General features: G+C 34.8%; 4 protein-coding genes across 5 annotated transcripts; 3 read left to right on the forward strand and 1 right to left on the reverse strand.

The window, feature by feature from the left end:
- The first annotated feature begins 6,526 nt into the window (after positions 1 to 6,526).
- On the forward strand, positions 6,527 to 9,696 carry LOC102611655 (scarecrow-like protein 1). Of its 2 annotated transcripts, XM_006472837.4 has the most exons (3): positions 6,527 to 6,678; positions 7,080 to 7,137; positions 7,639 to 9,696. In XM_006472837.4, exon 3 carries the CDS (start codon positions 7,699 to 7,701, stop codon positions 9,460 to 9,462), a length of 1,764 nt encoding a protein of 587 aa, XP_006472900.2. In that variant the 5' UTR covers positions 6,527 to 6,678; positions 7,080 to 7,137; positions 7,639 to 7,698; the 3' UTR covers positions 9,463 to 9,696. The 2 variants fall into 2 exon arrangements, with proteins under 2 accessions (XP_006472900.2, XP_024952594.2); XM_025096826.2 differs by lacking the exon at positions 6,527 to 6,678 and having other exon boundaries at positions 6,715 to 7,137.
- Positions 9,697 to 9,949: 253 nt separating this feature from the next.
- LOC102612254 (small RNA degrading nuclease 5) lies at positions 9,950 to 15,463 on the reverse strand. The gene is made up of 14 exons (XM_006472839.4): positions 15,251 to 15,463; positions 15,107 to 15,154; positions 14,927 to 14,992; positions 14,412 to 14,545; positions 14,228 to 14,337; positions 13,294 to 13,422; positions 13,114 to 13,184; positions 12,862 to 12,921; positions 12,649 to 12,704; positions 12,491 to 12,551; positions 12,067 to 12,334; positions 11,614 to 11,795; positions 11,229 to 11,524; positions 9,950 to 10,500 (listed from the first exon to the last, which is right to left on the reverse strand). The coding sequence occupies exons 1-14, from the start codon at positions 15,353 to 15,355 to the stop codon at positions 10,377 to 10,379; spliced, it is 1,710 nt and encodes a 569-aa protein (XP_006472902.3). The 5' UTR covers positions 15,356 to 15,463; the 3' UTR covers positions 9,950 to 10,376.
- A 150-nt stretch (positions 15,464 to 15,613) lies between these two features.
- Positions 15,614 to 18,495, forward strand: LOC102611954 (uncharacterized). Its single transcript, XM_006472838.4, has 5 exons — positions 15,614 to 15,824; positions 15,985 to 16,114; positions 16,232 to 16,432; positions 16,863 to 17,030; positions 17,825 to 18,495. Exons 1-5 carry the CDS (start codon positions 15,691 to 15,693, stop codon positions 18,263 to 18,265), a joined length of 1,074 nt encoding a protein of 357 aa, XP_006472901.2. The 5' UTR covers positions 15,614 to 15,690; the 3' UTR covers positions 18,266 to 18,495.
- A 323-nt stretch (positions 18,496 to 18,818) lies between these two features.
- On the forward strand, positions 18,819 to 19,737 carry LOC102612554 (thioredoxin M-type, chloroplastic-like). The gene is made up of 2 exons (XM_015528693.3): positions 18,819 to 19,195; positions 19,273 to 19,737. Exons 1-2 carry the CDS (start codon positions 18,829 to 18,831, stop codon positions 19,587 to 19,589), a joined length of 684 nt encoding a protein of 227 aa, XP_015384179.2. The 5' UTR covers positions 18,819 to 18,828; the 3' UTR covers positions 19,590 to 19,737.
- The last annotated feature ends 7,299 nt before the right edge of the window (positions 19,738 to 27,036 follow it).

Consider the following 27,036-nt stretch of genomic DNA (forward strand, 5'->3'; position numbering starts at 1 on the left):
CGTGTTATCCAACACAAAATGGTACTCAAGTGAAGTAACCCATAAGGATTAATTTTGTTGAATTAGTTGGTCTCTTCTAGTTACTCAAATGATCATGCTCAATAAAACTAACCTCATTTTAACATGAATAATATAATGTGTTTTTAATACTATTTTCAAGTACAGTTAGTTGGGGGTTTTTTTTTCTCCTTTTTTATTGATTGATTTAATTATTCTATTCATTAATTATTTCGTCAAACAATAACGACGTTTTGATTCTCCATTATGATGCCTAACAATTATAATGCTGAGTGATGATGACAGTTTAGCTACCTTTATGGTTCTCTCTCAATTAATCCTATTAAATAGTCTTGCTTAGAGTTTTTGGCTATGATTTTTCCTTATCTACACTTATCATGTAATGTAGTGAAGAATTTAGAGAATATTACATACATTTTCGTCGAGAAAGTAAAAAGGAATTTTCATTAATATGAAACGTATTTCTAACCATTCATTAATTAATTATTATCCTTACACCATCCCATGGCCAGTTGTTTACCATTTAATTAGCATTCGAAATCAAAGTAGGTGAGTATCGAAACTATATATAGTGAGCCAAATTTTCTTTTGAGCAAAATGGTATGTTAAACATAAAATAAAAATAATTGTTTAACTGAAATCGCCCAAGTTGCTAGCCTAATCTAGTTATTGCTTAACTATTTTTCAATTCGATGAGGAGGGCAGTTTGGTCGGTTAATATTATACCTTTACTTTGCTGCTAGTATGACACACTACCTAGCTGCCACTTCATAAGCAAAATTAACGATGATTTAATTTTGATTAAATCATCATAAAAAACTTCAACTTGGCTAATTATGCTAGTCCATTCTATTGAGTTCATATGAAAAAAAGTAATACATTGGTGATTTCCATCCCATTATTCAATCATACCCCTTAATCACAGGTGTGAGATATATAAGAAGATATCAAGAGGTATCGATATATTACAAAGTTTGAATTCTTACTAAATGTAATGCTAATGCAAATTTATTATGAGTCGGACGACTACTAGCACCCCTCCAAGATCCTATTGAAATCCTTGTTTCAATTATATATCATTTAATACCAAAAATATCATTTATTTCTAAATGAATATTCTTTTCATTTATGAATTTTTCAATTTCTAATAATTTTTTCACTCTTTCATTCTTAATATTTGTATTTCTCTCTTCAGACTTTCTTTATTATTTAATTTCTAAAGAAAAAGATCTAAAAGAAAAAAGCAAGAAGAACATTATACTTAAGAAAATAATGAATATTTTATGGGTCAAATACAATTCTATCCTCCCTATAAATTTTGGATTCAGCAATTAGTTTGGGAATCCTTAAAAAATTATCTGCATTGGGATAAATTTTTATTTAATTTATTTTTTCACTATGTTGTATCTTAATTAAGTTGTTATGTTTAATTACAAGAATTTTGCTTTGGCTTAGAGGATTACTTTTTAAATTCAGATTATTTTAATGATAATAAAAAATTTATATTGTGCGAGGAAAATAAAATTGAAGAGAGAAAAAAAAGGATATAAATAGCTTAATTCTATTTATATTTGTCCTTAAATGTAATTGTAATATAACATGGGTTTTATGAGATTAATGAAGGGGTGTCAATAGTCTAACTCATTCATTATTTAGATAAGAAATAATAAGACTCAATAACTAATTAATTATTGCATGACCTAATAAGAAAATGTCACATCATCTATCATATTAGTTGAAAATTTGGATACGAACTTTGTGTTCAAATTTTGTAAGTTTATAATTAAAATCATTGTTAAAATTGAGGGATTGAGAGGTAATTTTTTAAGTTTTCAAGATTTGTTGATAAAAAAAAAATGATGCATCTCGTTATATAGTTACTAACTTTATTTGTAATGCGAGCTTAATTTGTTAGACTATCTTTAGTGATTTTCGTAATATGAAAATAGAAAAGCAGCAGACACAAAGCTTCCATTCAAAGGTGGTGCTACACATCCCAAATTTTTTATTTAAGAAAAAAAATCGCAAATGATATGATATTCATAAATTAGTTAGTGAGATAATACAATTAATTCACTTAAATTTTGTAAAGAATTATCAACTACTTAATGAATGACATATCACATGAGATGAAATTTAAGATAAGAAATTTTGGAAATCTATTATTACTCAGCATTTGTATATATGGTTTCAGTAAATGAAATTCCATAGCCCTTTTTCTTTTTGGAAAGCCAGATTAAATTAAAAGAAAGTGCAACGTGTATAAAATATTATAGGCCTAGTCCTTCGCTTGGAGCCCAATTGTAGAATGTAGAGTTTGCCTAATGGGCGTCTGGATACCCAATTTAACTGGGACTTTTAAGAAGGAGAGTCAGACTACTGACACCCCTCGAAAGTCCTAATAAACCCCTCTAAATAAGATAAAAACCCATTAATTAATTAGTAGAGTTCGTCATTTTCATCAACAGCTGCGTTCTCCCTTAACGACCCTCAATGCTGCTTCGTGTAGAAAGAAAATAAGAAGTTTCATTGACGAAGAATTTGAGAGGGGAGATGAGATTTCGCCTACCCTTTTGAAAGCAATCGAGGGATCAAAGATTGCAATTAACATTTTCTTAAAGGATTAGGGTTCTTCGAAATGGTGCTTGGATGAACTGGTCAGTCAATTCACAATTAGGTAAAATGAATGCACCAGATATCTGCCGTGTCGGTCCATTTGATGTGCGGAAGCAAATTGGAACTTTGTAAAGCAATAACACGATTTTATTGGAACCCATTGAAATTAATAACACTAGGGCATAACTGTATTTCAATGAAAATCCACCTCTTTTCCATGACTACCACTGTACAACTCAGTGGCTGGAGGATACGCCTCCGGAAATGACCATTTTCTTGTTATTAATTAATTATTATTATTATTAATGAGTATTAATTTTTCAGAACATCATTCACAAGGAGGAAAGTAGCACTTTACTAGAAAGGAATTGAATTAGGGATAGTTTTGGAAGAATTTAGGTGTTCTTCTGCAAACAATGAATTCTTTTAAATACTTATTAGGATTTTTTTAATAGAAGTTGGGTTTTATCATGACGTTAAAGGGGTGCTAAATTGCTAATTGTCCAATTAAAATAAATAAATAAATAAACAAATGGTACTTGTGATTTACGATTTAAGTTCTTGCCCTTACTTTTTTTTTTACAATAATATTCTTGATATTAATTTATTTATCTTTTAAAATGTTAATTTTAAGAAATTAGTTGATAATTATTTATTAGCAAATTAACCAATAAATATAAATAAAAAAGAACTAGTAATTGCAACAATCTTTCTAATGAGTAATGATATAGCCACAAACTCTTGTACAAACTGATGTGGCATGATAATATTGGTTGAATTAAATATCACTCTACCCACATGATTTGTTTTTATTATTTTATATTTTCATTTAACCAATAAATTAATGCCGCGTCAGTTTGTACAAGATAAATTCATACAAGAGTTTGTGGCAGTATCATCACTCCTTTCTAATAATTATTTTCAAATAAACCAACTTAACACAATTTTATATTCTTGCAATGATCTTATTAATAATTATTTTATACGAAATTAATTTATAAAAAATCATCCTTATAATAATAATAATAACAATTTTTATGTTACTTTTAAAGTTGATTTGATAAATTATCATTTTTTATTTTCATTAATATCTCCCATGATATTTTTGTAAGGGTATTGTTGTAAAAAGAAAGAAAAATTAAGAATAGGAATGTAACAAATTTAACAGTTGAATTTTTTTTTTAAATATAAGGATTAAATAGATATTTAAGTCTAACTATAAAAACTAGATGATCATTTATCCTTGAGTATTTTACATATTCACATACGACCAGTGAGTTTACAAGAGAAATAATTTCTAATATAATTGTCCGTTTGTAGAATAAAAACTAATGAACCTAATAATTTGTATTTACTTTAAAAAGTACATGTCTAGGATGGTTTACCAAAGTCTTTTAGACACAGGCCCAAAACAAAATTGTTCTCTTTTAAGGTTTAGTAGTGAATGCCATATTGAGTTCATTGGAAGAGGACACTGTGTCTATAACTAATTTGACGATAAAGAGAATTGCAATGGTGATTTTTTTTTTCAGAAATAAAAATCGATTTTCTCGTTTTTGTTAGGTGAAGTCCAATTCTACGCCTTCTAATTGAAGTCTGTGGTCGCCTCGGTTTGTGAAGAAAATGATGGATTTGGCGCTGTTTTATTGACCAAATGCACCACTAATGAGAAGACAAAGACGTAATTTTAAAAAAATGGAGGTCCTACGAGGAATTTAGTTCACCTATTTTGTTTATGGGTAATTGTCCAATTAACTTTAAATCATCATTTGGGTCTAATCAAAATATTTTTATAAACATTTGAAGCTTTTTTAAAAACAAAGAAAACACAGGAAGATCCGATCGACGATCAAGTGTATTTATTCATTTGCCTTTTCATTCTTGTGTCAAATCGTCGCAAGCCAACATACTCCACCAAAGATCTTTTGTTAATTACCATAATCAATTCAATTTAATAATAGCTTAATGCTAGTTATTAAATTACTTTTTTAACATTGCTAGCTAATTGATGATGCTCTTGCCAAACTACAATCCAAATAATGGATAAGATAAGGCATGGGATGATTAGGATTTATTATTAAGATATTATTCTTACTTGTATCTTACAACTTTTTTTTTTTTTTTTCAATGCCTAATTTTAACTATTTCTTAATCCCATGATTGATGACCTTTTGATTCATTTCCCACTAGCAACTATAGATTTCTTGCTAAATAGACTTTTTCTTCTATTTTGATTGGAAAAATCCCACTTAATTTCACATCTTCTTTTTGACCGTCTATTTTACAATTCCGTACCCCCCGAACTTGCCAAATTGCCACCGCATGATTGTTCTGCATTTTAGTGCCTTCTTTACTTTTTTATTATGAGTTTAATGTATTATTATTTGTTTTTATAAATATTTTCTATTACAACAATTCATTTTAATTTTATAAGTAAAATACAATGTCAATAGGAAATTTTAAAAACAAATGGATTGTCACAAGTGTCAAATGGATGAGTATTTTTTTTTTCTCTCCTTTTTTTTATACAACAAGAACTATTCAAGATTTTGTGTGAAAACTTTTTTTAAGCACGATTTAGTCCGACACACTCAATTGACTCCTCCATTATACATTTCAAAGAAAAAATAATCTCATTTTTTAATAGACCCGTGTCAATTTTCGTGCATATTTAATACTTCAAAAATGATTTACTTCATAGAGGGGAATGTTCTTCGAGGGCATACATGTCTTTTCGAGTACATACGCGTTTGAAAATTAGATTACACGTCAAAAATGCTTTTTTTTTTTTTTTTGCAAAAGAGAAAAAAAAATATATTATAAAGAAGAGGGAATGCGAAGCAAAATCCTTTGACTTTTTTTAACATTAAAATGTGGATAACAGCTCCCATTCGTTCAATGACGTTTGATCTAACGTCACTAACCACCATCAAAACTTTTACTCCATCACCGTACATTTGTCTTCATCGTTTAATTTATCACCGACGCATGCATATTTCCCCTTTAGCCCTTTCTTGGTTCTTGTTGATTTATTCACAACCATGCGTGCAATTCTTAAATTCCACAGATACAGTTAGTTTACTAAGATTAATTTAAATATTTTCATTTCAATTGTTTTTTTTTGTTTTGTTTTGATTCTAATACAAAGAAAATTCATTAGTGGGTTATGACAGGGATCCCCAAGTTCTTACATTTTTTCAAATAATGATATAGCTTATCTATTTATATCAACTGGATCCTCACCTTTTATGAAAATTACATTATGGTCTACGAGACTCATGTAAGATGCATTAAAATTTTGTTAAACTTACTTTACTAATGTCTAGTGTCCCGTCCCACTCGAGAAATTTTCAAAGAAGAAAAATTATATTCCTACCTACAACATAAGTTGAGATACTTAATCTTTCGACCTTAATAATAAAATAAGAAAATTCACTAAAATAAAGAGTGATTTCCATAATTAAAATACTCAATGTATCAGGACTTGTCTCTACTCTTGTTGAAACAACCGAAATATTATTTAGTGTTGAGTTACATAGCGTCTCGTTGCTATGGTCAAAATTCAGTACTACGAAAGGGTGATTTGATCATTTAAGTAGGAACTGGGATCTATTTGATACAAATACAAAAACATATGTCATAATTTGAAAAATGTGAAAGTCAAGAGAATGAAATGTTCATTTAATACAATATTTTTGCCCGGAATTTTCGTAAGATTGCCGTTTATTTTTTCATTGTTTTAATTTTGCCCAAGGTTTTTCACATTTTACTACCTAAGTCAAAGTGTGCGGTGTCGATGCTAGTTGATAGGCCATATGAATGGCTATGATTGGTTGATCAAAATTCTAAATGATGATACCCATGATAGCATATTGGCACCTCACCATTGGATCAAGAAAGTCTACTGTCAAACAAACTTTCAGTCAGACAAGTTGGTATAAACATGCAATGACTAACGAAACTCGAAAAGAAAAAAGAAACTGCACTTTTTGTTGAATCTAAGAAGAAGTTTCTCTAAAGAGGAAAAAAAAAAAAAAGTATTTGGTAAGTTTCTCACTACTTTTCTTCTATTTTCTCTAATTTATTGCTGTCAGGAATTGGAATATTGATATGTTTCGGATTCTTGAAAATTCGGTTGCTCATATGATTTCAATTAATTAACTAATATTATTTTTGTGTATATGTATGCTTCTGCCTTATCTGGGCCTAATTGATTGTATTTATTTTATTGTTCAAGTTTGGTTTTTTTCCTGCTGCTTTGTTGTGGTTTGTTGGTTTTCAACTGCACCTAACTTCACAATCTAAATGGTTTTTTTATTAACGCATGGATACCATATAAGGAGACTGAAATTGTCTTAAATAACTCTAATACAAGGTCAAAGGCTAATAGCTTTTCTCTTCCTTACTGAGGTTTTATCTTCATATGGGATTCTTCTGAATTGCAGGATTTGACTATTTTGATATCTTTTGCTGTTCCCTTTGGAGGCCATTTTCTTGCATTAGGTATGTGACTGAATTTGTTCAATTCTTGCTCTTCCATGATTGGTTTTATTGTTCTGACGTTTATGTTTGTATTGTTTGTCTGCAATAACACTTCTTTGGACATAAATTGGTTGCCATATTGCATATAATCTTTTCTATTCAAAGATGAAATTCCTCAGGTTCTGGCAAAAGTTTGTTCATGTCAGAAAGGAGAATTTTTTTTTATTGGTCCATCTCAAACATAGGCTTTGACATGTCCTATTTCACGGATTGATCCCTGACTAATCATGGATTTTGAAAATTTTCACACAATTCGCAAGTTTGTAAAGTTCATCATTCTTCAAAGGTTAATCTTGCACTTGCATCATTATGGGTAGATGCTTTGTAGTTCATACAATTGCCAGTTGTTTGGCAATACATGGATACAAATTTCTTTGATCTCATAACTTGTGGTTATAAACGATAAAATAATTCTCTTTCAGTGTATCTACTGTAAAACCTGTGTGGCCTTTTGTGTGGCAGGGTTCAAATTCTGTGGTACAACTTTCCTTCCTTGAAACTGGAACAACTTGATAGAAAAGCATGTCGTTAGTTAGTTCTCCAGAGCCATCTGCTACTTCATATAGAAAAACGAAGCTCTACACTTTGAAGGGAAGCGGTCATAGCTCTGCTTTGTCTACCCAAGCATTTGGCTCTGATAAGCATAAGATGATGTGTCAGACTGACTCTTACTCCAGTGAGAATTATGAGGATTATATCCTTGACTCCCCAACAGAAGAACTAATACATCCATCAAGTTCTGCCGACTCAGGAAATTCATTTCAGCGACAAGGTGCCCCTTCTCACCAGCTAAGAGCTGGTTCGAGCTTCCCCATGGCTGCTCAGAGCCCACTGGACAGTTCTTTTATGTCCATGAGACGTTGTCATGGGTATCAACCCAGTTTTGAATCAGGTTACTTGGAAAATCAATGCCCAGATCCTGTTGATTATGACGAAGATACAATGAGATTAAAGCTTCAAGAACTGGAGAGAGCACTGCTTGATGATACTGTTGGTGATGAAGATGATGACATGTTTACCACTATTCAAAACATGGAAGTTGAAGGTGAATGGCCTGAACCTGTCCAGAACGTGCCCTTCCATGACTCTCCCAAGGAGTCTTCATCCTCAGATTCTATACTCAGCAGCATCAGCAGCAACAAAGAAGTATCACAATTATCTCCTCGGACTCTTAAACAGTTGCTTATAGATTGTGCTGCTACACTTTCTGATGGAAACATTGAGGAAGCAACAACTATAATAAATGAACTCCGGCAGATGGTTTCAATTCAAGGAGATCCTCCTCAGAGGATTGCAGCTTACATGGTGGAAGGTCTTGCAGCTCGCATGGCTGCCTCTGGCAAGTTTCTCTATAAAGCTCTAAAATGCAAAGAGCCCCCTTCTTCTGACAGACTAGCAGCAATGCAGATCCTCTTTGAGGTGTGTCCTTGTTTTAAATTTGGATTTATGGCAGCAAATGGTGCAATTATAGAGGCATTTAAAGGTGAAAAGAGAGTACATATAATAGATTTTGACATAAATCAAGGTAGTCAATATATAACACTGATACAAACAATTGCTTCTCTGCCTGGTAATCGACCTCACTTGAGGTTAACTGGGGTTGATGATCCAGAGTCAGTTCAACGTCTGGTAGGTGGCCTTCAAATTATTGGGCTAAGACTTGAGAGTCTAGCAGAAGCGCTTGGAGTGCCATTTGAGTTTCATGCAGTGCCCTCAAAGACTTCGCTTGTTACACCATCAATGCTGGAGTGCAGGCCTGGGGAAGCACTTGTAGTGAACTTTGCTTTCCAGCTTCACCACATGCCCGATGAGAGTGTTTCAACAGTAAACCAGAGAGACCAGCTACTCAGGATGGTTAAGAGCTTGAATCCAAAGCTTGTAACTGTTGTTGAACAAGATATGAACACAAACACTTCCCCATTTTTCCCAAGGTTTATTGAAGCCTACAATTACTATTCTGTTGTGTTTGAGTCTCTTGATGCAACTCTCCCAAGAGAAAGTCAGGATAGAATGAACGTCGAACGGCAATGCCTGGCACGTGACATTGTTAACATCATTGCATGTGAGGGAGAGGAACGGATAGAACGGTATGAGCTTGCAGGGAAATGGAGGGCAAGGATGACCATGGCTGGGTTCACTTCATGCCCAATGAGTGCTGATGTGACTGATATGATTCGGAAACTTATAAAGCAATACTGTGACAGGTACAAGTTGAAGGAGGAATTGGGTCTACTGCATTTTGGGTGGGAAGACAAAAGCTTGATCGTTGCTTCTGCATGGAAGTAGCAAGTACAATTCTGGATTTTTTCGTTTTCGTTTCCCCTTTTTTTTTTTTTTCATTTTTTTACCGAGTGATAGTTGTAAAATATTTTTCGTGGTTGTCCACTTGATATTTCATTTAGATTGAGGTTGAAGAACGAAGAAGCTTGTTAATGTTTTGCTAATGTAAATTTCGCTGATGATTGGGCTTGCTGATTATCTAACGTTTATGAATAATTTATTCTGCTGCTTCTTTCTCTCCATGATTTTTACGATACTCATTTCTTTAAAAAAAAGAAAAAAATCTGCTCACTCAGGTGTCTCACAGAAGCATTAGACGACCAACTGTATTTTATTATTACTTTTATTATTGTATTTTTATTTTATTTTTAGTATAACTTATTCTTTCTCTGCCATGCGAATGGAATTTTAAACTCCACTTCTTATTTCCACACAATACATTTCACAAACTGAACTAAGTGCAGGGCACCCCCAACATTCAGCTTTATCAGTGTATCCCTCAACATTCACTATGACCATGTCACTCCAAAGCAAAGAAGAAACGAATAGTCAGTAGACAACAAAAGCAAACAAAATTGCCGAAAATTTTCACTGTTGAATAACATTTCATAAAATTTGTGAGCTTGAATAACAAAATCTCCCTGTCATGGTAGTTTGACTGTTGTATTAAGATTGTGAAAGCTTGACACTTGCATCAGTGCTATGTCCCAGAGGTTCAAATCCTTCTGTCCCAGACTGGGGAGAATAAAAGTTACAAATTCCCGTTTGAGCAACCCTCTTTAACTATAATTTTTGATAAAATATAGGTGTACGCCTTTTTCTAATTAGAAAATTTTCTTTTCTGAAGCAGATATTTTTTCACAAATTGCGTCTATATTACAAATCTTTTGGTGAAAAAATAAAAATACCAAATAGATACTTCAATGCTTCACACCAACAAAGCACAAGGCCACTTCAGCTTGAGCCTGAAGCTCTTCCAAGACCTTCACAATCATCTTCCGGGACATTGAGTTTTTGCTCTGTTCTCTGAGCATTTCCCGTAATCTTCATCCATGCAAAAATATTAAATAATTAAACAAATGTACAATTAAATTAAAAGGCTCGATATACAAGAGTATGCATCTCGATTTCTGCCTATTCATATGAACACAATTCTTAGAGATGCCATGCCAAGTTCAACAATTTTGACACATTAAAATAATGATGATAAGTGCGATGGAACAGAACCCTTTTTCAACCTGGACTTCAAGAGATGTTCAATAAATGATATACTACAGCCACTCTAGTACCTCCAGTAATGCATACATACTATATGGAAATAGTTCTCAAATCTATGCTTTCATGGTTAGATAGCTGAAGATGATTGAATGGGGTGTCAGATCAACCAACATAATGAACAGTTGCCCAGATTATGAAGCAATATAATAATTCTGAACTTCATCTTGGACAACTAAAGAGATACAACAATGAAGAGATACCATTCGACACAAATCTAATATGAGCTTAAACACAAAAATCTTGCATGTTTTTGAAGAATTGACCAAACTAGCAACTAGATTGCACATATTTAGTAGATAATAATGCACTTATACACCATGGCCAGGAAAATGAAAAGTTTGCCAATTAAATAAGGAATACATAATTTAATAGGATGCACATTTATCAGCTCAGTTTTAAAAGTTTTACTTGGCAAGAAGTGACAGAGATATATGAAAAAGCACACAGAAATCATGGCATAATATCTGACTAAAAAGGTAATAACAAAAATGTACCTATGAACAATTGCTGTATCTCCATGGCCAGTGCAAATAATGAGCATGGTGTTCGTGGGTAATGCTGTATAAAGACTGTTAACCCTAGCATCTGTTCGTGCTAGAATTTCCTTAATTTCAGGTGTGACAAAGCTTTTAAAGCGTTTCGAGTCAGAAAGCTTCTTATCACACGTAGCCAACGATATCAACTCTGCAAGTTTTTCATTCAGCTTTGCTTCATCCTTGGCTTGTTTCTTGAAATGCAAATTCAATTCTGAGAACTGGGTCCACACAAAGTGTATCCGATCATTCTTCACCTAAACAATTCGTAAAAACAAACAGGCTAAGAAGAATACAGCAGTTGCACAAGAGAAGACAAAAATAGACATCTATCCACGTAACTTACCTCCTTTCTAGCCTTTGAAAGAACTTCATCATCAGAAGACACAGGAATTGCGTGCGAGGACTCAGAAGCATATCGTTTGATTATTGAGACGTTGTCAATGAGAGTGGATGTTTTGCCATACTCGAACAAAACTTTAAGGAGCTTTGTCCGCATAACTGATGGAGGAGAACCAAAATCAGGTCCTACATGTGGAGCCAAATGCATGCACGACAATTAGTAAATAATTTTACATCAATGGCCCTCACTGAGAAACAAATAACCAAATAATACGCATCAAAGCCAAAGAGGTATATGTCGGAAAACTTTAGAAAAAGAAAATAATCCTTGAAATAAAATTGTCAACATTCCATATTTGCCTGTTTAAAACCAATTAAGAGTAGTATGCCACGCTTGCCATCAAAAGTGGGTTGAAAGAAAATCACTTGTTTTGAAATTGACATGTAGAAAACTTGCCATTTCTAATCTTTAAAAGTGCCAGTTCCATAGCGGCTCTAGCATCTTCAGTACTGTCGTGTCCAAACCCTGACTGTTGTATCTCCCTGGAAAGAAATTTCTTGGCAAGAACTCGGAGAGAAGTTTTATGAGATCCACCCTGCGGATGCTTGTACAATACTGCAGTATCAATCACCAAACCGTGGGAGATCTTCAAAGCTAACAAGTCATTCTCCAAGGAGTGCCCAACTAAGATAGTCTCTTTGTAAACCAGCTTTAAAAATTCTTCCTGAAGATAGGAACCAACTGTAAATAGATTACATAACAATATTACAACACGACATTGCACCATTGACCCCTCAAGCACTGAAGCAACAACAACCTCAGCCACGGACAATAGAAAACGGCATAAAAATAAAAGAAAAACAACAGTTAAGCTATGAACCTGAATATCTTTAAGACTCGTAGTAACCCCACTCAACATCTCATGCGTGATTCCACTGTATCTGTGCAATCCATAACAATTTCGCAAATTCAGATTCAAGAATCGGAGTGAGGAAAATTCCCGCCAATAAAAACTACAGGCCTAATGGTAGTCCCTACCTTGTGTTGTAATCAACAATGGCGTTAGATGGTTTTACCAATTTATCTAGCAGAACCTGTAACAAGTCATGCAAAGTTAGTTTAAGGGACACAACATATTTTCTCAGCTTAATTTTACCAATCATAGGTTGAGAAATTAACATCAATAAATCACCCAGTGCTGCCTGAGCTCAAATTTTTCTGCAGAGTATGGAGAAAGAAGGTAGAGCAAACCTGGCCTTTAATATCCACCAGGGTCACTCTTGTGAGCTCTAAACCCTCATTTGTGTAGCACTAAAAATACAAAAAATAAGTTATTAATAAAACTTAACAGTGAAGATGACATTAGAACACAAATGACAGTACCTATTATTGTCCTATAATACAAAGAAATCAATTTTTCTTTTTCTTTTTCTTTTGCCTTATAAATATCTTATCAAAGACCAAACATAATGTATGCACAAAAAATAACATGAATCAATATACCATCTCACAATCAAGTGCCAATAATTCATAGGGAGAAGATCCAGAAGGAGCAGGAACAGTTGAAAGAAAACCTGGATAAAATGATCAAAGAGTCAATAAACTACCAATTCAAGTAGAAATTTACAAAAATTCTAAAGTGTACTACATTATAAAGGGGAAATGAATGCAGATTCTTTTCACCTGGTTGATTGTAACAATAGTTATTGTCTTCCAATTGTTTTTCTGTAAGCGTGTAATATGTAATAGGGAATGGAATATCTTTCAAGAGTTCTGCAGAAGAAGAATTTTCTGTAACAGTAGAACAGTTTTCTGCATAACAAAGAAGATATCAGAATACTGTGACACAGAGGCTTTCAAGTCAGGTACAGAAACCATGTTAATGTTTTGTTGAATGATTTAATGCACATACACGAAAGCTTACAGATGATGTTCATATACCACAGTCCACACAACAATCCAAGCTTGTAATGTAAGTTTACCAAACATTGGCAAAAAGGTAGGTTGAGAAAAATATTTTAAGCAAGAACCTATGATTATCAAGATGCAGTTGACTAGTGGAGGCTATAAGAACATCTAAAGCAAATAGTAGAATTGTAGATAACAATAAGAATAAAAATTACTGATAACAAGTTCCATATATGATTTGGGAGTGATGACGAAAGCATACGAATTCTAACCAGAATAGTAAATGGAAGATCTGATCAACTCCAAGATGGATTAAGCACATCAAATTTCTGAACATAAACCTTAGTATGCCACAAATAACTAAATAGTTTTTAACAGGAACTAATCTTTCTAAGCAGGTCTGTACGATCTCTCCTTTTAAGCTGTTCATCAATTTTCTATTATCACTACTTCTTGCTCCAGGATATCTATATCTGTTAATGTAAATCAGTAAATTGATGAGTTGGCATTTCATTTCAAGGAGAAACATGGTAGTCACTGAAGCCACGATCAGCACAAAGAATTGCTAAACCCCTGCAACAACTTCTACGCCTCCATCAAAAAGAGTGCACAGGCTACTTTATGAGGAACATTCAAGAAAACTTATTTCTACAAACAAACAATTGGAACATGAAGGAAAGAATTAAGGTTTTAATATATATTGCAGGACCTTTTTGAGATGGCTGGGTAGATTTCGTCATTGAATCAACTGCATTTCTCTTTCTTTTCAATTTGCATGTTAGGAGTCCATCTATCGTCAGCATAGTGTCTGATAGACAGCTAGAAAAAGACACCAAAAAGCATTAGGAATTTGCACCCAATAGATTGTATAATGAACCAAAATCATTACTAACCTCAGAGCTAAAAGGGCCCTTGGTTTGTCACAACATTCTTTAAATCCAGCAAGTGTTTTGGATTGTGATAAGTACAAAGCTGCATCCAGGCCAGGGACATAAAGCATAACCACTTTTTGAATCAGAGGCTTGTTCTGCAAAAATAGAACTATCATTTTTAATACTTCTAACAATGCATCATTTCTATGACGGTAGAATAAGGAAGATAATTAGTAAACTTCTGCTAAAATGAACGCAAAATTGGATTTGCATTTTCAACAATCTACCAATACTTCTAGTCCCGAACTCCAAAAACAATTTTGCAACATTAGAGTCTTGTGTGTTTTCCAAAACAATCTTCCTTTCCAAAAATACCCCCCAGAATAAAATAAAATAAAATAAAGAGTCCATAGAAGGCTTCTTGAGTTGAACAGTAGCTTGTCAATAACATTTTCTATCAATGATTATTAAATCAACAACTTAAACAACATATATACAATTCAAAAGAAAAGTAAAAGGAAAAAGAATGTTGTTACCTTAATAAAAACCCAAGAAGGCATTATTCCGTCAGCAAGAACCCATGTAACAAGCCCTTGAACGTCCTGAGAAATTTTTAATTGAAAAAAAAAAATCAATCTCAGTGCATGTACAGAGATTAAGTTAATTTTATATTAGTGATTGATAGAATAATATGAACGGGTGTTGCAGTAACATACCGTCAAGTTCAAAGTAGACTCATTCTTGAAAATCACTTCTGCTTTTCCCTGCAAATTCATATCGTATTGATATGTGTCAATTCTCTAACAGATTAAACACCAGTATTTTTCTTTTAATTAGCTTGAAATTAAACTCATTAGTACTTGAGGCCCGTAGATGTCGTAGAAATTGTTGCCGTTGTTTCGGTTATTGTTGTTGTTGCTGCTGGAAATATCTTCATCAGAGGACTCGTGCTCTGTAGACGACATTTTGATTATTCTCGTCTTACTTCTCCTCTGCTTTTGCCTTGTGTAAGGTTTTTTCCTCCCTTCTCTTTTCTCTTTGGCCACTGAGAGGGAAAGGTAATATACATGAAAGTACATAACCGGCAATGAAAAACCCTTCTAATTTTCTTGTAAGTGAAACTGAACATTTGGGCCGGGCCGATTCGAAATTCAGGCCCATTTTAACGAAAGCTATAATAACATTTAGGTCCCTAAGTTTATCGCCATAAATATATTACTCGAAGAGCGACGCGTTTGTTCGCTTGTTTTGCATAAAACCTGGAAACTGATTGCGAAAGCTTGAGAAGAAAGAAAGAGAGATGTCGAAGACACTGGTTCAGCCAGTAGGCCAAAAGCGGCTGACGAACGTCGCCGTCGTTCGTCTCAAAAAGCATGGCATGCGCTTCGAAATTGCTTGCTACAAGAATAAGGTTCTCTCTTGGCGCTCCCAAGTGTAAGTCATCGCCATCGCCAATTCTTGTATTTATGCGTCGTGTATTTGATTATTATATTAATTCGAATTAACCTATTTTAGTTAGGTATTATTTAATTTATTTTGTGGTACAAAGGAAAGAAATCATTATGAGGTCTAGATAATGAAATTTTTGGAACAGAGAGAAAGATTTGGATGAAGTATTGCAGTCGCACACTGTTTATTCGAATGTGTCAAAAGGAATTCTCGCGAAGTCAAAGGATTTGATTGCAGCATTTGGTACTGATGATCAAACAAAAATATGTTTGGAGGTCGGTAAAATTTGCTTCGTAAACGTTTCTGTTATGGTTTGGTATTGGTTAGTGTTGTTTGTTTTTTAATGTTTTGGGTTGGCTTCAAGTGAAATGATTTGTTTGTTTGTTTGGTAGATTTTGGAGAAAGGGGAGCTTCAAGTTGCTGGAAAGGAGAGGGAAACACAGTTCTCTAATCAGTTTCGGGATATTGCAACCATTGTTATGCAGAAGACTGTTAATTCTGAAACTCAACGTCCTTACACTATTAGTATGATTGAGCGACTTATGCACGAAATTCATTTTGCTGTTGACCCTAATAGCAGCTCGAAGAAGCAGGTGAGTGAGTGCTAAGAGTTGATGTAATCTTCTGAAACTTGGTGAATTTTTGCTTTACTATTGTTAAAGCAGTTTTCTACTCGTGGAGATATTGGACTTACTTGTTTTAATTTAGTAAATTTAGTTGTTGTAATATTCCGAGACTTGGTGAGATTTTGCTTGTTATTGTTAGAGTAATTTTCTACTTGTGGAGATATCAGACTTGCTATAATTTATTAAGTTTAGAGGCGTTGTAATTAAACATAAAAAATAAAAAAAAATAAAAATAATAATAATGAATAAATGTCACTGGATAATAGCTGAAAAATGTTTTGACTTTTGAGCATCCGTTTTCAAAGTCATTACTATGTAGTATTACTGTTTGCTAGAATTTATGTGGCTGATGTATTTTGGGGTTTAAGTTCTCAAGCCAATTGTACTTCTTATGCAGGCATTGGAAGTCATTCGTGAGCTTCAGAAGCATTTCCCAATAAAAAGGTCTCCGATGAGGGTGGGACTTACTGTTCCAGAGCAAAATATTTCTTCTTTAATGGAGAAACTAGATGCATGGGATGCTAGCATTGTCTCCAAAGATAATTCTGGAAGTCAGCTGTCTCTCGTAAGTGTTTTCCTACTACTGAAGTACAGTCCTCTCCCACTAACTATGTCTCCTCTAATGTGGTGTTTTTTTTTTTTTAAATAAATTATCTATATGTGAAGGATCAAATGAGAATGTGTTGGTTTGAATTCATTCACAGTGGTTTTGATTTATCATACGTACACATTGAACTTCTGATGTGGTCAGAAACCAAATTTCTGGATATTCTATGCTAGTTTGCTATTCTTTCTATGTATACGATTTTTGTTATCAGTGAATTTCAACTGTCGCAAAGTTTATAGCTTTGTCATAATGTCTGAAAGTAACATGTCATGTTTACTTGTGCCATTATTGTTCTTCACCTGCTCGACTTTCTTCAGACAGCTAATATAATAGAGTAAGGATATATACGGTTAACACATCTGAGTAGGGACTTGTATTGACGCACGGTACTAGGACTTTGCTTGCTGCTTTCACTCAGATTTAATCGGGCAGAGCAAGGCATATTGGCTTTGCTTGGTCATTTTATGGTTGTCTTGCTGGCATAATTTTCGTGCTTTTAGAACCATAAGGAAGACTTTTGTAATCACTAAGTGGGTTTTCATTTCGTAAGTCTTCATCTACTTGTAAAGGTTGATATTTGATTGAACTCACACACTGAGAGCATTCTGTGTTTTACACTAGCATAATTATTCCCATCTCTCCTGTATTTTCTTTGACATATGCCCCATGATGGCTAACGTCTCCTCAACATCTAAATGTTGAAGTTTAGTTTCTTTTTGGAGGTGTTAATCTTTCTTATTTTTGCTGTTCAGATTTGTGAAATGGAGCCAGGTCTTTTTCGGGATTGTGATACCCTACTGAGGAATCTGCAGGGCAGGTTGGAAATTCTTGCAGTGTCAGTGCATGCAGAGGGGGATACAAGTGTGGATCACTACGATGATCACGAGGATGTGCCATCACTCCCACCCAAGGAATCTGCTGATGATGTTCTCAAACTTAGTGAGAAAATTGAGAAACAGTCTCTCTCTTCTGGAAATGGGAATACTGAGGGGAAGGTAAAGCAAAACAAGTGTAGTACATGCAATGCTTATGTGGGGGATGCCAAGCAATACCGGGATCACTTCAAGAGCGACTGGCACAAACACAACCTAAAACGCAAGACCAGACAACTTCCTCCACTAACCGTAGAAGAGTGCTTGGCTGACATGGAATTGGATGACTCGAAAGCAGATCTGAAGGAATATTCATTTTGAAATGGTATTGAGAGTTTTAGCCAGCTGTTTGGTCAATGTCTGTATATAGCTAGCTGTTTTGTGATTTGTCAATGTCTGCATATAGTTTCTTTTTTAACTCTTTTTTGTTTTCGTTATACATTTTGAGGATTTGTTTGTGTATCAGGAACAAATAGCTGAGCTCTGATATCACCTCCTACTATCCCTGCCTTGGGGGGAAAATGAATTACTAGTCTAACGTTGAATTTAAATTTTGATGTTACATGTTAAATCTTAAGCGTTGGATTGAAAATGCAAATGTTTTAAAATTTTAGGATCACATGAAACCAAAAACAGTGTAGGCCATGCCTTTAATGGGTTCAAGTAATGGCCCAAAGCTGCTTTCATAGTGGATGAGAAGCTTATGGTGAATCAAAGAGGAGTCGCAATAGCATGAAAAATCTAGCCTCCACTCCGAATATTTGGTCCATTGGATTAAATAGCTGGTTGGTTCAATGTAATCCACATAATTTGTACACTTTCAGCACCTCAGAAATGTGTTGCCATATCCACATGATAAAATTACAAAATCCAAAACACAAGGGATGCAAGAGAAAAAGAATATCAGTCATCGCCCAAAAGACCAAGGCCACATCTTCTTCTATACTCCTATCAATACTCTTTTAACTTGCTGTGAACAGACACATACCCAGCAAAAGAAAAAAGAAAGACAGAGAAAAATGGCTATGAAGAATTGTTTTCAAGTTAGCTCAGTGTATAGCACTAGAGCTGGTGTGGTACAATGTTACCAACCATTTTCATCTGTAAAGAAGATTCATTTGCCGATTAGTAACGGGTTGAATAAATCCAATTTCTCATTCACTTCATCATGCTCATCTCTTTCTCTTCCACTCGGAAGCAGAAGCAGAAACTCCTTGATTCTCTGCAAAGCTCGGGAAGCTGTCAATGAAGGTTTGCTCATCTCACCATCCTGACAACCATTTTCCCAGGTAAAAGTGTTTTTTAACATATGTTTTTGCTGTATGCAGTTCAAGTGGTGACAGATTCAAGTTGGGAAAACCTTGTGATATCAAGTGAAAACCCTGTGCTTGTGGAGTTTTGGGCACCTTGGTGCGGACCATGCCGGATGATAGCGCCAGCTATTGAGGAATTAGCCAAAGAATACGCCGGAAAAGTTGCCTGTTTCAAGCTCAACACCGATGATTCCCCCAACATTGCAACTAAGTATGGAATTAGAAGCATTCCAACTGTGCTCTTCTTCAAGAATGGAGAGAAGAAGGAGAGCATCATTGGTGCTGTTCCCAAATCTACTTTGTCCTCTACTTTAGATAAATATGTAGAATGAATGGCCAAAAATCACATTTACATGTTGTATGAATGACATATTAATCCAAGTTTATGTTTCATTTCAAATGTAGAAATCTCTTTCCTTCAATGTGTAAATATCGTCATGAAGTTGAAATTTTCTTGAAAATGTACGACACTCTTTGTCATTTGAATGAAGTGCTTCAGCTTTTCTTTTTCCAAGCTGCTGATGTTTTTGTATTAACTAAAAATTAGAAATACAATTTTGCTTCACCACCAAGATTCATCCCATGAAGACGAAAACAAAATACCAAACAAAAGAATCAACTAGTGAAAATCTGAAATTTCTTTGTCTATTATCATCAAATTTTCCAAAAATAAGAAGAGTAGATACAATAGACCGATAGAGGTAGTTGAAAGTTGGTAATTAAGATAACTTACAAAATCAAAAAGTAATTCATTTCATTAAACAAATAGTACCTTAAATAGATCCATAATAGATATTAGGATCGAGTTAGAGATACACCGCTACAATAAAGAATCAGTTAAGTTATTACAAATTTACAATATGTCACCTAATTAAAGAACAGAGAGGAAGAAAATGCACAAGAGAGTGATGTTGAGTGTTAGAAAATGCATATTTATAAAGGAGAAAACCGTCATTTTATATTTCAAGTCTTACTAACAACCCTTACTTTTATGTATTTAACCTTCTTGTGATTTAATTACATGTGTTTTATTTTAATTAAGTATTTTATGTATTTTAGGGGCATTATAGTCATTTCACAATAAAGGAGAAATCAGACGGCAAAACAGACATCACTTTTGAATTGAGGACGGTCAAAAACCTTAGGAGGAGCATAAAAGGAAAAATGGCACTATTCACATGTACGGTACTATTCACGTGTACGGTACTGTATACGTTACTGTTCACGACACTGTTCACATAGACGGATGATGACATGGCATTGACCGATGATGTGGCATTGACTGATGAGGTGTCACGATCATGTTGGACTAAAATTCTTATGTACTGTTGATGGTGACGTGGCAGCATATCAGTGGACGAAAAATCTCGCGTACGGTGCATGCATCACACAGGATTATTTTCAACCAAACCGCGTTACTGTTCATCCGGGTCAAACTGCGTTACTGTTCAAAGTCGGGTCAAGCCGTGTTACTGTTCATCCGTGTGGTCAAACTGTGGACTATTGACTGATGACGTGGCGCAATCCTGAGCGTCCAAACTGTTTTTAATCTGATGGCCATGATTTACTCCATGTATCTATAAAAATGGGGCCTCTCCCCCCTACTTTGATATCTCTGAATCCATTTTTGGACTCTGTTTTCTGTAATTCCCTCTCCATCTTGTATTTTCTTCATATTTTAATAAATTTTCATTTTGCCCCTAGTTCAATTATGAGTGGCTAATTTTCTTTCAAGCTTGGGTTGAAGGTGAAGTCTCAACATGTGTCATGGGCTTAATTTGGTAAATTTATTTTCTCTTCCCCTCTAGTTTTTGTGGATGTTTTGACTTCTCGTCGACAAATAATAATAATCTTGTCTAGATACCGCCTTGGTTACACCGACTATCTAGTATAAGGTTATTATTATTTGGTATGATAAGCCCTTAGCACCATATTGATTAGAGCGTGATTCATGAGGTGTGGATTCCCCCCTCATGATTTAATTGGTATTAATAAGAAATATTTAGCCCATGATGCATGTTGATACGGATCCAGATATCCAAGTACGTCAATTTAATAGATTTTCTCTTCAATTTATTCTCTCCATTGCAATTCCAATTTTAGAATTTATTCTCGCCATTTTAATTTAAGTATTAGCATATTCCAAATCATTTCCACCATAAATCCAACTACCCATTTACAAAATTAATTCTATATATAATTAAAATCCACCTCCTCGTGGGATCGACACTCGTCACCATTAGTCTATACTACAATAGATTCGTGCGCTTGCGAGTACATTAAAATTTGCACAACAAGTTTTTGGCGCCGTTGCCAGGGAAGTAAGTAATTTTAATTCATAGAATTAATTTGTGTGAATAATTTCTTTTAAATTGTTGTCTTGTATTTTTTTTTAAAAAAAAGAAAAAGAAAAAAAAAGTGAATCTGCATTTAGAGGTTAGTATTTATTTTCTTTCTCTATTCTTTACAATTATGCAATTTAATTTTTAAGTTATTTTTCTTTGTAATTTTTGTTTATCTTAATTTAATTTTCTTTATTAAGTTTTAATTTGATTTTTAGTTAATTTCACGTATTTGTTTTTGTGTATTTTTATAGAAAGATTGTAATAGCGCAATAAGGTTAGTATCGTAATTTCTCCCTCTTCTTTATTTTTATTTTATTTTTTTCCCATCTTTATTTTTTTTTATTTGTTTTGCATGCATGGTCGTAGGTCATTATTACCCAATCTTGAACCTATAGACCTTGAACTTGAGAAAACACTTCGCACACACAAACAAGTAAAAAATAAAATGGATTTGCAACCACAGGAGAGACCATTTAAAGATTATTTCAGTCCTTTAGTAAATTTGAGCACATCATGTATAAGATACCCAAATGTAGCTGCTAGGAGCTTTGAATTAAAACCTAGTGTGCTAAATTGTCTCCCCACATTTTATGGCCTAGAAAATGAGGATCCATATAATCATCTGAATGATTTTCATGCCATTTGTCAAACTTTTAAATACGAAAATTTTTCAGATGATGATGTTAAACTCATATTATTCCCATTTTCTTTAAAGGATAGAGCTCGTTCATGGTTAAATACTTTGCCTGCTAATAGCATTACATCATGGGAACAAATGGTTACAAAATTTTTGAATAAATATTTCCCAGTGCATAAAACCAATGCTATTCGCAGGGAAATCTCGGAGTTTACCCAGAGAGAGGACAAACAATTTTTCGAAACATGGGAGCGATTTAATGGGCTACTCTTGAAGTGTCCACATCATGGGTACGAGAAATGGCACCAATGCCAATACTTTTTGGAGGGATTACTACCAAATGTGCAAGAATGGCTAATGGCAACAAGTGGAGGAGAGCTAATGTCAAAAAATGCATAAAAAATTTGGGAATTCTTCCAGCGACAAGCAGATAATTCCCAACAACGGAGTCGATCACTCAGGACTACTAGAAGAATTAAAGAAGTGAATGAGGTTCAAATTGGCGAATTAACTTCAGGAATCAAAGAAGTCAAGGAGATGGTTGAAGGTCTTGCTCGACAAATAGCATCGTTATCGACTGCTAAATCAACAGAATCACATGACCATGACTCATACTCATATCAAGCCAATGCCATAGGTGTAATGAAAAAACCATCGAATTATAACCCATACTCCAACACATATAACCCTGGATGGAGAGACCACCCCAATTTTTCATGGTCTCAAGGATTCCAACAGAATGGACCAGCAGCTCCAGCTCCACCAATGCAACCAATTCCACAAAATCCTCAAGCCTCTCAGCCCCCATTCAGACCATATAATCAGAACCAGAACTACACTCAGCCCAGACCATGGGAGGATGCATTCCAGAATTTCAAGAATGTTACTCACTCCACAATTGAGCAACAGAACTGCACCATTGATGGACTACGAAATGAATTGAGAGCGGGCTTTAACTCACAAGCCCAATCAGTTTCAAGCCTCGAGAAGATGGTGGGACAACTTGCTTCTTCAGTTTAGACCTTGGCAATGACTGTTGAGAAAGGCAAATTTCCAAGTCAACCAGTGTCTAATCCTAAAGGAGTACATGAAGCAAGTACCAGTTCACCACAGCAGCATGAAGAGGTCAAACCAGTCATGACCTTACGAAAAGGAAAAGAAGTCGACAACAAAGTGGAGATGCCAGTAACAAAAGAAAATCAAATTGTACCTGTGAGTGTTGATGACTCATCACCGGAGGAGAAAGAAGAAACCAACCCACGAGAATACGTTCCCAAAGCTCCATTCCCCCAGAGGTTAGCTAAAGGCAAGAAGGGAAAATCCACAGGTGAGAATTCAAACAGGTAAGTGTTAACATCCCTTTGCTTGATGCTATTAAGCAAGTTCCATCTTATGCCAAGTTTCTTAAAGACTTTTGTACTAAAAAGAGAAACATGCATGTTCAAAAGAAGGTATTTTTAACAGAAAACGTTAGTTCTATACTCCAACATAAAATTCCTTTAAAATGCAAAGACCCAGGCTCCCCCACTATCTCATGTAGTATAGGGAACCACACAATTGAGAATGCTTTGTTGGATTTATGAGCTAGTGTAAATTTGTTGTCTTATTCAGTATTTATAAAACTTGGATTGGGAGAATTACACCCAACTCCAGTGGTGTTACAGCTTGCAGATCGGTCCACGAAAATACCTCGTGGTATTGTGGAGGACGTGCTTATCCAGGTAGACAAGTTTTATTTTCCTGTTGATTTCATTATAATTGACACTCAACCAATACAGGATTCAAGGAAGAACATCCACATTATTCTAGGCCGACCTTTCTTGGCAACTGCGGATGCTCACATTCAATGTAGGACTGGAAATATGCAGTTGTCCTTCGGCAACATGACTATGGAGCTGAACATCTTCAACATTGCCAAACAACCTCACAGTGCAGATGATGGAATTATTGATGTGGATTTAATTGAAACAATAGTTGATAACACTTTTCTTTCAAACCTTAGTGATGATCCTTTACAAACATGTTTAACTCACTTTGGTTTGGATTTTGATATTGACAGATCGGTCGATGAGGTCAACGCCCTACTTGACTCAGCACCATCCATGGACACTAATAAATGGAAGTCAAGAGTTGAACAACTAGCACCATCAGAGAAGAAACTCATCCCATCATCAGAATCACCACCGAAACTCGAGCTCAAACCATTACCCAACACTTTGGAATATGCATTTTTGGGGGAAGAAAGTACTCTACCGGTAATCATCTCATCATCCCTCAATGACGAACAAAAAGGTAAGTTGTTGGATGTTTTAAAAGAGCATAAAGGGGCATTAGGATGGACCATAGCAGACATCAAAGGTATAAACCCAGTAGACTGCATGCATTACATTCACCTTGATGAAAATGCTAAATCTACTAGGGAAATGCAACGTCGGTTAAATCCTAATATGAAAGAAGTTGTTAGAACAGAAGTCCTTAAGCTATTAGATGCTGGTATCATTTACCCAATTTCTGATAGTTCATGGGTCAGTCCTGTACAAGTCGTCCCCAAAAAGTCAGGAGTCACAGTAGTTACTAATGCCGATAATGAATTGATACCCACTAGAGTGACTACAAGATGACGTGTATGCATTGATTATAGAAAGTTGAATTCTGTCACACGTAAAGACCATTTTCCTTTACCATTTATTGATCAAATGCTTGATAGATTAGCAGGACATGAATTTTATTGCTTTCTAGATGGCTACTCAGGATATAATCAGATTCCCATAGCACCAAAAGATCAAGAGAAAACTACTTTCACTTGCCCTTTTGGCACATTTGCATATAGGAGAATGTCATTTGGATTATGTAATGCACCTGCTACATTTCAACGATGCATGTTGAGCATTTTATCTGATATGGTTGAACGATTCCTTGAAGTCTTTATGGATGATTTTTCTGTCTTTGGTGACTCGTTTGATCAATGTTTACATCATCTAACACTAGTTCTACAAAGATGTATCGAGAAGAACTTGATATTAAATTAGGAGAAATGCCATTTTATGGTAAAATAATGTATTGTTCTCGGTCACATCATTTCGAGCAAAGGTATTGAGGTTGACAAAGCCAAGGTGGATCTCATTTCTAATCTTCCTCCACCCAAAACAGTCAGATAAGTAAGATCTTTCATTGGGCATGCTGGTTTTTATAGACGTTTCATTAAAGATTTTAGCAAAGTTTCTAGACCCTTATGCAATTTACTTGCTAAGAATGTACCTTTTATCTTTAATGATTCATGTCTTGTGGCTTTTGAAAAATTAAAGTAGTTGTTGACATCATCACCCATCATTCAGGCCCCGAACTAGAGCTTACCATTTGAACTCATGTGTGATGCATCTGATTATGCAGTAGGAGCAGTATTAGGACAAAGAGTTGATCGAATTCCCCATGTTATTTATTATGCTAGTATGACATTGAATGATGCACAGTTGAACTATTCAACTACTGAAAAAGAAATGCTAGCAGTAGTGTTTGCATTGGAGAAATTTCGATCTTATCTCATTGGTTGTAAAATAATCGTGTTCACAGATCATGCTGCTCTTAAATATCTTCTCACAAAGAAAGATGCAAAAGCTAGACTAATTCGTTGGGTGTTACTTTTGCAGGAATTTGACTTGGAGTTCAAAGATAAGAAAGAGACATAAAATGTTGTGGCAGACCACCTCTCTCGTCTCCATTTTGACACAATTACAGAATCATTACCATTGAATGAATCATTTTCAGATGAACAATTAATGAATGTGGAAGTATGACCTTGGTATGCTGATATAGTTAATTATCTTGTTACAGGTAAACTTCCAGAGCATTGGACCAAGCAAGACAAGGCTAAATTCTTTGCAGAAATAAAGAATTTCTTTTGGGATGACCCGTATTTGTTCAAGTATTGTGCAGACCAAATTGTTAGACGATGCGTCCCAGAAAGTGAAATTTCAAATATCCTTTCATTCTGCCATGAACAAGCTTGTGGAGGCCATTTCAGCGCTAAGAAAACAGCGACTAAAGTTTTACAATGTGGTTTCTATTGGCCAACTATATTTCGAGATGCTTACACTTTCTGTTCTTCATGTGATAGGTGTCAACGAATGGGGAGCATTACACGAAGGAACATGATGCCACTAAATCCAATTTTAGTGGTTGAGATTTTTGACGTATGGGGTATCGACTTCATGGGACCTTTTCCCCCGTCTTTTGGCCATCAATACATATTGGTTGCTGTTGACTACGTATCCAAATGGGTAGAAGCAATTCCATGCAGAACTAATGATCACAAGGTGGTGATAGCATTTTTGAAAAGCAACATTGTTTCACGCTTTGGATTCCCTCGAGCGATAATCAGTGATGGTGATGCCCACTTTTGTAACAAAGCATTCAAGGCTCTTTTGACAAAGTATTCAATCACACACAAAGTGGCGACTCCGTATCATCCGCAAACCAGTGGCCAAGTTGAGATCTCCAATCGAGAAATAAAGCACATATTAGAAAAGACGGTGAGGCCAGACAGAAAAGATTGGTCATTAAGACTTGATGATGCCTTATGGGCATATAGAACGGCTTTCAAGACCCCGATTGGGATGTCACCCTACAGGCTAGTGTATGGAAAAACTTGCCACCTACCTGTGGAACTCGAGCATCGTGCATATTAGGCCATTAAGAAATTCAATTTTGACATGCAGCAAGCCAGCTCAGAAAGAAGATTACAACTAGCAAAACTTGAACAAATTCGCAATGACGCGTACGAAAATGCCAAGATTTACA

This window comes from Citrus sinensis, chromosome 5 (assembly GCF_022201045.2).
Source record: "Citrus sinensis cultivar Valencia sweet orange chromosome 5, DVS_A1.0, whole genome shotgun sequence".
Taxonomy (NCBI): Eukaryota; Viridiplantae; Streptophyta; class Magnoliopsida; order Sapindales; family Rutaceae; genus Citrus; species Citrus sinensis.